Source organism: Lineus longissimus, chromosome 6 (genome assembly GCF_910592395.1).
Source record: "Lineus longissimus chromosome 6, tnLinLong1.2, whole genome shotgun sequence".
In the NCBI taxonomy this organism is placed as follows: Eukaryota; Metazoa; Nemertea; class Pilidiophora; order Heteronemertea; family Lineidae; genus Lineus; species Lineus longissimus.
In genome coordinates this window covers 8,060,960-8,073,659 of record NC_088313.1, presented here as the reverse complement: position 1 = coordinate 8,073,659, position 12,700 = coordinate 8,060,960, and the positions used below count along the sequence as shown (strand labels likewise).

General features: G+C 42.0%; 2 protein-coding genes across 2 annotated transcripts; both read right to left on the bottom strand.

The window, feature by feature from the left end:
- Positions 1-942: 942 nt before the first annotated feature.
- Positions 943-3,192, bottom strand: LOC135489443 (uncharacterized). Its single transcript, XM_064774799.1, has 3 exons — positions 2,604-3,192; positions 2,151-2,340; positions 943-2,039 (listed from the first exon to the last, which is right to left on the bottom strand). Exons 1-3 carry the CDS (start codon positions 2,869-2,871, stop codon positions 1,586-1,588), a joined length of 912 nt encoding a protein of 303 aa, XP_064630869.1. The 5' UTR covers positions 2,872-3,192; the 3' UTR covers positions 943-1,585.
- A 786-nt stretch (positions 3,193-3,978) lies between these two features.
- Positions 3,979-7,040, bottom strand: LOC135489917 (uncharacterized). Its single transcript, XM_064775547.1, has 3 exons — positions 6,878-7,040; positions 6,199-6,377; positions 3,979-4,862 (listed from the first exon to the last, which is right to left on the bottom strand). Exons 1-3 carry the CDS (start codon positions 7,038-7,040, stop codon positions 4,134-4,136), a joined length of 1,071 nt encoding a protein of 356 aa, XP_064631617.1. The 3' UTR covers positions 3,979-4,133.
- Positions 7,041-12,700: the final 5,660 nt, after the last annotated feature.

Here is a 12,700-nt window from a genome sequence, read left to right as displayed (position 1 = left end):
AGTGCGGGTCGAGGAATTTCAGGAATTGCTCGAGATGGTGGGGCCGCAGATACAAAGGCAGGATACAGTAATGCGACGCAGTATCGATCCTGGCCAGAGACTTGCTGTAACCCTGCGCTTTTTAGCAACGGGTAGGTAAAATTCCTTGGTTATCTGGATGCATCTTTATCCCTCAACAGGGCACGTCACGAAAGTTACATTGTTGGTCACCTGGGCCCATATTCATAAAGCAACTTAAGTCAAAGTGGGGCACCTAATATGCATCTTAAGTTTAAGTGGGGTACTTACTTAAAATAAGTCATATTCGTAAACATACTTAAGTCAAGTGGACCACTCAAATCGAGTCTTAGATTTGAGACACCTCTGGAGCAGTCTTAACTCTAAGTCCCGCTCTAAGTGGACTGGTTCTTTCAGTTCATTTTGTGCACGGTGCTCAACGGAGATGGCTGCGTTGATGTTAGCTTGGCAACATGCATTTGCACACAGACGTGCAATTCGCAGGGAAAGGGTTTTTCGTGATCGGCTGCATCCACTGGACGCTTACAATGACTTGGAATTGTACCAGCGATATCGGTTTGATCGGCAGACAATTCTTCAATTGATTGATCTTGTGAGGGATGACCTAGAATCGAAAACTAGGAGGAATTACGCGCTGCCTGCTGAGTTGAAGTTGCTTGCGACTCTTCGGTTTTATGCTTGCGGATCATTCCAACAGGTTACTGGTGATACTGTCCACATTTCGCAGCCAACCATGAGTCGAGTGATCGCGGAGGTAACAACCACACTGAACAATTCTCTAAAACACATCATCAAATTTCCGAGACAAGAGGACACACCTCAATTATCTGCAGATTTTTACGAGATAGCTCGATTTCCCGGTGTTATCGGTGTGGTCGATGGAACGCATATTTAGATTCTAGGACCTTCGTTTCATGAGTGGAGATATGTAAACAGGAAAAACTGGTATTCCATCAATGTACAGGTTGTTTTTGATGCACATTTTAGGTTTATGAATGTTGTGGCTAGATGGCCCGGTAGCACCCATGACTCCGTTGTGCTCCGAGAAAGCGCCGTAACCGACATTATGAGACGTTGGCAAGGAGATGAGGTCATCCTTGGTGACAGTGGGTATCCATTGCGTCCTTGGCTGATGACGCCATTTTTGAACCCTAACACCCCCGGGCAACGACGATACAATCGGTCTCACAAGAAAACTCGGTGTTTGGTTGAAAGGGGCATCGGTCAATGGAAAAGGCGATTCCACTGTCTGCATGGAAAACTGCGTTATACACCGGAGAAAGCATGTGCAATCATTACTGCGTGTGCAATGTTGCAAAACATTGCTATCAACAAAGCTCTACCGGATTTCGATCCAGCAGACATGGATGATATCGAACATCGGCCACAACCCGATGAGGATGGGAACGATGAAGGGAATATCGTAGCATTTGCAGGTGTAAATGGAACTGCTACAAGAGATCACATTGTCCAGCAACATTTCTAAGGCAAGTAAGTGTAACAAATACGTATCTATTATATGCTCATACACACAATTTATTTGTTTTCAAAGGTTTTTGACAAATATTTACAACTGTGTAAATATGTTTTCATCGTTTGCCTGAAATGAATTTACAGAAGCATTTTCCATCTCCTTCTCCATCTTACTTGTTTTCATTTTCAACAATTTAATTTCTAGAACCAATTTTTCCTTTTCAAGTTTAAGCTTATCCATCTCGAGCGCACATCTTTCCTTCTCAGAAGCAAGCAGTTCTTTCTGCAGTACTACCATCTCGTCCGTATTTCCTAAATTCTTTAGGGTTTTATCCTTTTCAGTGTTCTTGGGAAGCGGTGGGCAAGGATTAGGCAATGAAGACCTCACAGGAGAAGGCTGCACCAATCTTTGGAATTTAGTTGAGGTACTGGCGAGGGCTGCCGAGGCACAACCAAGGGATGATGAAGCTTTTCGTTTTTGTGTCCGCATCTTGGGTTCTTGAAGAAAAGACTCAGTTTGATTCTCTTCCTCATTCTCGCTGAAAGAACTGAAAGAAAATGCATTTACTTTACTAACGATAATGCTTAATTTCAAGCAGATGGGCTAAATGTTAAAGTTTGATTGAATTAGTTGCTGTGTAAAATCGTTTTGCACATACCTGTCGTTGGTTGCAACGCTGTGGGTGATATTCAGGCGCGGGACAGTATTTACTGATGTAGCGATTTTAGGTTTCGGTGCACCGCTATCAAAGCCGCCATCTATACCATACACGGATGGATCATCTTCGCCAATAACAGCTGCAACTTTCTGTGAAATTATCGACGGTTCCTTAGGAGGGGGTCCACCACCTGAAATGAATTTGAAATCGGTCATGTATTGTTATTCCTGTGGCACCATTTTGATTTTCAGCATAAAATGTGTTCATTTATGATCATTTATCAAGGGGTATTTTTTATCTTAATTTTCACGACATCACATATAAGAGTACCGGGTAATTTGCCGATGGTTTTTATGTTTGTATGTATGTACATACATAATTTTAGGATAGCGAGAGTGTGCAGAGTTGGCATAGAAAAGGTATTCAATGAAATAAATTCAGTTATTTACTAACCTGTCTTTCCTAGCGCTTTTTTGTATTCCCTATATTCGTCCTTCATAGCTGATGTCAGATTCTGCCACTTTTTCTGTAGTTCTGTCATTTCTCGCACAACATGCGGATTTCGACTATTTACGTTATCTGTTATTTCAAGCCAAGCATCATGTTTGCGCCTCGATGAAACATTTGACGAAAACTTCCCCACTAGTAACCCTTTCCGAGCATCGTACGCCTCAATGAGGCGGATTTTTTCCGCATCAGAAAAGTTCGGTTTCCTCCCCATAATTAACGAGCAAGTACATGCACTTTGTCTAAATGTGTCTCGTCTGCCTGTTAATCTGTATCTCCTATGGTGTAGGCCCTACAGAATGCACATTTGAATGCCCATGATCAATGAACAATGCAGTTACAACAAGCGCAAATCCACAAGAAATGTGACACGGGTACCTGGGAATGTCTTTTCAAGAAAGATAAGTGGTGCACTCAAACTTAAGCGGTCAACCTGGCCAAGTGGGGCACTGAGCAGGTTTATGAATCTCATTTTAGGTAGGGGACTTAGGCAAGTGGACAACTTAGGACTTTTTGGCACTTAAGTTAAGAACTTTTATGAATATGGGCCCTGGGGTCCATTGGGCCCCCTTTCCGGTAAAAAACCAATGCCAGTTTGCTGCCTTTGGAGGAAATCATAAGATAAAAAATATGTGGGCTTGTTGGATGTCCATGGAGGATATCACAGCGGCTCAATCTAATTAGACACTGGGTTACTTTTCCATCCATAAAAATTCCAAGCCCTAGGTATCATGGTTATGCCTCCATCACCCATCCATGGTTTCAGTGACCATCCATGGTGACTAATCAGCAGATGATTCGAATTCAAGGGAAATTCCATTCTATCCACTAGAAAGAATACTTGCCAGGAACCTGACCATGCTGATGCATCACCACTTGTTGTCAATACTCTCTGTTCCAGGAGAATCATTCAGGAGCCTGTCATTTCATTTCCGGATTGGAGAAAGTACAATCTCGGTAATTGTCGATGAAACATGCCAAGCCCTGTATCAAGGGATGAAAGACAAATATCTGAAGGTAGGAATGTTTATGTTTTATAAAAAATTTATTGAACTCTTTCTTAAAAAATAAACAAATGAACATCTGTTCATACCACTGACATGGTTGACTATCATAAAAAATGGTACATGTACCTCCAAAATAGATACGGCTATTTTTGCTAACATAACAAACATGTAGGCCACTAACTGAACTCTATCAACTTCCATCAAACTTATACGTTTTTGTGAAATTCAAGTGTGGTTATAATGGCTTACATAATGACTGAAGTGAGAACGTGACACTCCATTCTCAGCACAATGAGTACACACTTCTGAACTAAAATTATCAAAACAATCTGACAATATTACTTTGTCAAAAACCCGAATGAGTTATGTTCGAAACACCAACACTAATCTTAAAAAGAACATAAAAAAATTACAACTGATAGTGTCTCCAATTGGCACATAGACTACATGTATTGCAATGGACGCCAAGTTATATTGGAGTCAGTGATGGAGTATTTTGCTCCTCATTGGTTGGAGTGATGGTTGTCTGAGGGGCAAAGTTAAGTTCCCCAAGAAAGGAACGCGGTTGTTCCTGGCAGTTACGTGAGACCTCACCCTGTGAAAACATTTGATGACTCTCTTGGGTGTTGAATGGAGGCATGTTTGAGTGTTGCTGAGGAAGTGGTTGATGGAACATTTGGGGTGGCTGGGTTTGAGGGAACATGGGTGACTGAATGGTTGGAGGAAGCATCTGTGACTGTTGCCCAGAAGGAAAAGGCAGCTGGGTTGAAGAGAACATCTGTGGTTGCTGGGGAAAAGGGTATTGTGTCTGCTGCAGCGGCTGCGGGTTTGAATTCAGCAAGTCCATCTTCGCATCAAATATCACCTTATTTATAAGATGCTGTGCAGTGTATTGTGTCTTGCCTTCCAACTTTCTAAGAGACTCTGCAACAAACTGGCCAAATAAGGTCCAATCATCAGTCGCTTGTTCTTTACTCCGGCTGATGGAGCTTGCTAAACTTTGCATTATCTTCAATTCTTCATCATCCTTTCCTTTCTTGGGCCTTTTTCTTGTGGGCATCTTGGTAGATTTAGGCGCTGTCAAATTCACCAGGGCACCATCATCATCCTCATCTTCGACAAGAGCGTCAGTGTCATCATAGTCAACGATCGAGTTGTCATCAGCAGGTGCACTCGGACTGGATGGAGAAGACGAACGCTGTAAGAGCAAGAACATTTGCAGTTTTAATCACTTATCTGTTTTTGGATATTTCAGGCTCCTAATACTCCAGAAGAATGGGAAGATTTAGCAGCTTCTTTCGAAACAAAGTGGAACTACCCTGCTTGTTTGGGAGCGCTGGATGGCAAACACGTAGCACTAAAGCAACCTGACAACTCAGGCTCTGAATTTTTCAATTACAAGCATTTCTTCAGTGTGCTGCTGCTTGCCCTTGTAGACGCAAACTACAAGTTTGTGTTCGTGGATGTTGGAGCACCAGGGCGCGCAGGGGATGCGGGTGTGTACGCTAAATCAGCTTTGAAAAAGGCATTGGATGCTGACACCCTAAATTTGCCACAAGCGAGAATGGTACATGGTATGCCAAGTAAACTCGAGTATCATATTATTGGAGATGATGCCTTTCCGCTGTCGACGAGGGTGATGAAACCCCACCCACACAGGAACCTGGACAAGCAGAAGAGAATTTTCAATTATCGGTTCAGTCGTGCCCGCAGAGTAGTGGAGAATGCCTTTGGCATTTTGGCCAATCGCTTTCGTGTCTTCCTTACCACGATCGCACTGCACCCCGACAAAGTGGTACATCTTGTGTTGGCAGCCTGTTGCTTGCATAACTACCTGGTTGACAAGAACAAACACACCTATTGCAGCATAAGTGACGTGGAGGACACAGACAATCATATCGTCCGGCCAGGCTCATGGAGGAATGATCCACAACTGATGGACATGCAGGGAAATAACTTCAGAAATCCCACACAGAGGGCCAAACAGCAACGGAATGAACTAACTGACTTCTTCAGTTCAGAAGACGGCTCTGTGCCATGGCAGGAAGACATGATACAGATCAGAAAGGCATAAGAGTGTAGTGAACTTAGAGACATTCTCAAAATAAATCTGAAGCCTGAAGACGAAAAGGTTTCATCTGGGGGAGGGGTGTACATGTTACGGCCAATATTTTCGTCTCTTGAAACCATTCTGGCTTCACCATTCTTTGGGAATCTGGATCTCTCAATAACCTGAACCATCCAATTGTGTTACACTTATTTTTCAGTTTCTGTGAAATAAATTCTATTTGAAATCATTATCCCTCAATTGAATCTTGCTTCATTTTCCCACAAAAACATGAATGTAATGCTTTGCATCCAGTTGGAAGGGAAGTTTCCGGTAACATAGAGGCATATTTTAGCCTGCCCAGTGATGAAGCATGACTTCTTTACCTTTTCGTCTTGGGGGGGGGGGGGGGGGGCGGGGGGGTTCACATACAGATGAAAAAAATTCATCTTTTAGACTTCAAATTTATTCTGAGAGGGCCACTTACTGATTGAAGGTTACTTGTGGTGATGCGAGTAGCCACGTATGGAGCTAGGAATTGGAGCTTCTCCATCAGCCACGCTGTCCTCTTTGTAAGACTTTTCCGAGCACTTCCACTGGTCGCTGGTTTGTTGTTTCTTGTGAAAGTATTACGCAGCTGTCTCAGCCGGGTTTTCACCCAATCGCCTGTATAAAAGTTGCAAAAAAATTCCAGTGAACTAAATGCTGTGGTTGAAATGATCATCAAAAGATAATCCTACTAGTTCTTTGCCCCACCCCTTGACCCTTCCAACCCCTGACCAACAAGTAGTCACCCCCCCCCCCCCCCCGGATATTTACCGCCAAAATATAAAACTGGTGTATTTGCCCAATTAAGTCCAACCAAGGTTGTCTAAAGCCAAGAAGGCCTAGCTGAAGTTGATCAATTAGATGGTGGTCATTATCTGTGACTGACACTGGGTCCGACTCTTGCGTTTAAAGTTTGATTAATGTTCCCACTTCATCTATTCATTTCCATCTTAATTTCCGGTGGCAAGGTAGCAAATGTCATATTACTGCGTATTGCAGCCCGGGCCAGAGTGGAGACAATACATAGGCCTACGGTACGTACCATGTGTATACTGTACTGTATTATACTGTACAGACAAATGATGACAGAAGAATGGGTTCACATGACAAATACACACCTGTCCGTTGTATCTTTTCGGCGATTTCTTTGATCGCCTGCTGTCTCTGGTCCCTGTCTCTAAAGTCAGGCGAACGTACATCGTACAGGGACGGGTATTCTGGCCACAAAACAACTAATTTGTCTTCGGCCAAAACATCTGTCGACTCAATGGGAGCTGCCATTTTGGTATCATGTGACTGACCTATAAATCATGTGACCGATCTGCTTGTTGTGATTCGTCGAACTCGCGCAACATTGCTGCAGGTAGCCCCCACACGGTGATTAACTTCCTCGCGTGTCGAGAAAATATCAAACATGCTAGATCGGCTGCGTCTCGACACGCGAGGAAGATACGCAGCAAAAAACGACCCCACACAGTGAGAATTTGCCTGTCGCAAGATGCACGCGTGTCACTTGCATCACGCAAATTTTCACCGTGTGGTGCGGGCTTAAAGCCTGCACGCAGAAAAAAACCCAAATGTGAATCAAAAACACTCCAACAATTGGGCGGCAAAAGTGAACCGATAGACATTGATAGGTAAGAATAATCAGCACACGTTCCTTATGAGGACCCACCACTTTGATTTTTCTCCTAATTTCCCCCGTTTTATTTCAGTCTTGACGACATCATAGAAGATTTCAAGGCCAGGGATCGTCTGGAGAATGAAGAGCAGATAACAACCTCTGTTGCAAGTGTTCAACCAGAGGAAGCTCAAGCATACGTAAAGACAGAAACTGATGATGTTGTGTTGCTTTCATCTGACTCTGACGTAGAGGTGTCTGCTTCTGATGAGACCTCATACCTTCATGACAATGAGGACTTTCCTATACTCCCCTACACATGTAACAAGAAGAGAACAGACTCTTCTTCAATTGTCAGTTTGATTCTGGACTGTACTTCCAAGATGAAATATGTGTGCAAGACAGTACCGGTTCATATCAATAAGAATTGTACGTTCCTGATTGATAGCCATTCTTTGGGTTGTCCTGAGGACCTAAGATGTGATGACATGGGGGCATGGGTTTTGATGAAAACTTATGTCACAAAGCACATTGTTATCAATGGCGAACATGTTTGTCAGGTTGCAAGTAACAGTGATGGCTCTTGCCATACGTGCACCAAGCGGTCATACCGCAACAAGTCATCACCAGATTTAACAAAGGTAATTGCAGATCTTAAAGATCATAGTGGTAAAGCAGAGAAAATTGTATTTGTGAGGTATTCATTTTCCGGCGAGGAACATGATGTTGTTCCCAAACCTCATGGAAAGTGTACAAAAACAACAAACACCTTATGCAAAAACCATGCCAAGTGTAATTCAGAAATTAAAGAAAGAAATCGCCATTGATAACAACAAGAGTGCACTTTTTGGTGTAAATGAATCGGCTGGTGGCCTTTTAAATGCCACATCTTTGGGAAGTTTGCCGAGAAATGTGAATCAGGCTAAAAAGTTAAAACAACAGGTGAAACGTGCTAAGAGTGCTGATCCCCTTGAAAATGTAATAGTTATGCAAAAAGAGCAGAAAGAGCGGTTTATTCAAGGTGTGAGTAGTGTGTCCATTGGTGATGCTGATGGAAAAAAAGGCCACCCTGTTGTATACCTCTTTAATGAATGGCAGCTTGATAACATTCAGAAATTTTGTACAGGCTCATCGTGTGATGTACTGGGTGTGGATGTCACATTCAAATTTGGACCCTTCTATTTGTGTGTAACATCTCACCGGCACCTTCATCTTGTTTCCGAGGATGGGTTAACTAGTCCTGTAATGATTGGTCCAGTAATGGTCCACAAAGTCAAGGACTTTGGTACTTTTCTCAAGTTCTTCCAGTCAATGACATCTGCCAAACCCACACTCAAAAATAACTTGAAGAGTTATGGCACTGATGGTGAAAAAGCCATTTATGATGCCTTGTCATGGGAGTTCCCATTCGCTGTGCACTTTAGGTGCAAGGAACATGTTGTGAAAAATATTCAGCGCATGTTTCTTAAGCACTCGTACCCATAGGTTATCCAAAACAAAATTATCCATGATATTTTTGGATCTGACAGCCAGTCTGGTGGTGGTCTAATTCACTGCAGTGAGGTAGATTTCAGTAGAGAGGTTGAAAAGCTAGGAAAACAGTGGGATAAGCTGGAGGCTGATGCTGGTTTGAAGTGTAGCTTTAAACAGATATTTGAACAATATTTTGCCAAGGTTGTACGCGACAACATGCTTGTATACAAGTTACGGGAAGTTGGTGTCGAGACTAAGGTCTACAGTCAAAATGCTCAAGAGTCAGCAAATGCCATCTTGAGGCGTTTCATGAACTTCCAGCAAAATGATGTAGATATGTTTATTAACCAACTGAAGAGGTGTGTAAATGAACAAAGAAATAATGTAGAGGAAGCCTTTATGGGTAAAGGGAAATGGAGGTTGAGGCCTGAGTACTCGCATTTGAAAGTCAGCACGGTAGACTTTTTCAAGGCATCAACAAGTGAAAGAGAATCGCTGTTAACAGCAATGCACACTGCACCAATGGTGTCTAGAAGTACGCCTAACATTGGCAATACACAGATAATCTCAATGCATGTTGAAGAGAGTGCAAATGTCAAAGATCTTGCTCCTTTGGAACCGTTACTTCATCACGGGTATACTCAGTTCGAGTTGTCGCAATGTAACAACAAAGCAATTCGCCTGGTGAAAGATAACCTGGTCAAAACTGTTGGAAAAGATGGGAAGTTGAAATGGGTTTCTATTCTTCCACATGTTGTTAATTATGAAGGGCAAGGAAGATATGTATGTGACAAATCTTGCCCAGCTTTTCAGGGAAAGCAGTTTTGCGCTCATATTTTGGCGTCTGCTACCATAGATAATCAAGTGACTGAACTTGTAGAATACACGGTGAACTTCGGTAAAAAGTCTCTGACAAAAGTAGGTGATGTAGGCATGTCAAAATCTGCTGGTTGCAAAGTCCCACCACGTACAAGAAAGTGTAAACATAGTCAGCAACCTGCTAGCAGCGTGTCTTCCCAACCTGCTGGCACTGTGTCTTCCCAACCTGCTAGCAGCGTGTCTTCTACAAGTTCAGTGGGAAACAATAACTGCACTTTTTTTCTAATTCCTGGCAATAGTAACAATACTGGAATAGGTCAACCATCTCAACTGTTAACTCATTTGCCGAATTCGCAACATCTTAATCAACTCGGCCAGCCAGGTCTGACTACCAATAATGTTAAATTACGACCAAAGCCACCATTGCAAATGGCTCCCAATGAGCCATATACGCTAGTGAAACTGAAGGGAAACATATCAGTTTGTGCTGGGTGCAGGAAAAAGTTCAAAGGTGATGATGCGATGCCATGCCCAGATGATTTCGTTGTTTGTCACAAGCAAAGAGATTGGTACCCGAATTGTAATAGGACGATGTGGAATCTGGGAGCATCAAACAATAAATTCTACCACTTTCTGCGAAATTGTATTGTGCGTGGGGACCCGTCCTTCACAGTGAACAAATTCATTTTTACTGCTGGTGTTCTCACAGATAGTGTAAAGAAGGTGTTGGGTGAAGAGTTCAATGTCAAAATTCCACATCAGTAGTACGTAACCTAGTTCTAACAGTACGTATATAGCAGGTACAACCAGTATAATGTGGTATGTTTACTCTTGTTTTTGTGAGGCAAATGAATACTAAAGGTTCACTTGCATGTATCAATTTATGGTACCAGTCATTTTCTTTTCTGCTGTCCAAGAACTGAATGAATACTATGTTAAATAGAGGTTGTTCCAAAATATGCACAAGCAAATCTGATATTGGTCGGTAAGCTTCTTCCAGGCATGCCAGGATCTGAGAAAAACTTCCTGCTACCCAGGTCTGCCAGTTTATTGCTTAAACCTCATTTGGGTCTCCTTATATTCTTATGTAATCTATCGTCCATTTGTAGTATGGAATTATATCATTGTTTTAAGCCAACTGCTGATCTTGTTCCTCTAGAATCATGTAGGAGAATGTACATGTTCAATGTAGGTCTGCTTTTCCTTCACAGAGACCAATAGGGAATACTAATCAAACTTGGAAAATTATTACTGAGGTGATTCTTACATGTACAAGATTACAAGTTGTAGAAACTTGAGGGCCATTTGAATACTCTTCTGCGGGATTACTACAGTGTATAGAAGTTTATTTTTGATATGATGTGTTTTAGTTCTTTGAAAGCTGTTTTATTATTGTACAGGGTAACTCAGAAAGATTTTCTTTGGTTTGGTGCAATATTCGTCTTAGTCAGTTCTGATCATGTTTTAACCCAATATGGTGATGCACGAACAGGTTGAAGTCAATTGTGAGCTTTACACACTCTTAGTCAAAGCCAGTGCATACAAGCCGTTGGGTTACAACACAACTGTAAACAAACCCTTTTATCAATTATGCCAAAATGATAAACAAATCGATGTAAAAAAAACAACAATTGCTCAAGATGTTCTGATCAAAATAAAATTTATTTGTTTATTGAATATAAATTGTTGGTTTTTATTTGTACTATGTTAGAAGAACTCTTCAATTCACTGACGACTCCTTTCAGGCAGGTCATTGAAGACTATCGAAGACCAGAAGTTCACAAAACTGATCGATGCCCCCATATCGATATTGCTGCTCTGAAAGTTGGTGGATTCATTGCCCCCTCATTATAATAAATGCGAGGTCAAAGTTCAATTCTCGGTTCTCCATCTATATCCATGCCTACTAGAATGGAATTTCCTTCCAAGTCAACACCAGTCATGAGAGGAAGGTCCCAGACGTCCTACTGAATCAATGGCATCGTAGCTGGCAGTTCCCACAAAAGGATGAAATAACCATTGGGTTTTTTGCACTACATTTTTACTACAGGCTACAGGTACACGCAGTCATTCCTCGGACAAAAGTCCATGGTTGAGAAGGAGACTCCCAGAGTCTGCCTGCAGGGGTAGAGGGCCTTAAACTAAGCGGGCCTTGAAGAAGGGATAAGCCTAGGAAGTAGGGTTAGTTAGAGCCGCGTTAGTAGAAGGGTATAAAGCGTTTTCCCCTACTTCATGGCTCATCCCTTCTTTGATACTCCTGTAAATAGCCTTCAGGGTTATATGGCTCAACAGACAACTATAGTTCATAGTCATTATTATTAGTCATTATTATTGTTACACCAACTCCCCTGAGCGAGCAAGTAGTCTTTGAATTATTTTGGGCAGCTCTGTAATAAGCCTTACAAAGGATGTTGCCCGTATGGTCTGCAGCTTATCAAACTTCCATATTTGGTACTCATTTGGCAGATTGCCAATGCCAATGCCAATGCCAATGTCAGTGCCAATGCCGCTTTTAGAACCAACCCCTACCAAACTTTGCCAGAACACTGAGAAACTAGGGAGCAGATTGCAAAAATGCTTGAGCCCCAATAATGTACTTAGTTCAGAAAAATGTCAGATACAGGTGTTTTTTCGACAATGACATTTTTTTTGAAAGTATTACATCAGGTTCTCTATAACACCTATAGGAAGTGTTACATCGTGTGTGTATCTAGGAGCAGCCATTATGACAGAATAATAATTTGTTGTTGTTAGAAAGAATGTTTTATTTACATTTCTAAACACTAATACACAACATAAATGGCGACGAGGATGAAAATGAACACTCGAAGATTGAAATAGTGCTGAATGTCAGACTTATCGGATCTTTGAGAAGTGGTTTGTGCAGGGTTTTGTGAACAAAAGTTGACGGATCACGTGACTGGTTTCCTGTTCGTGTGCATTGCTACATACATTTCACGGGACTGAGTGCATTGACTGTACATGAATACATTTGAGGATCTGTGCTCGTTGTTCTACAGAATCAACA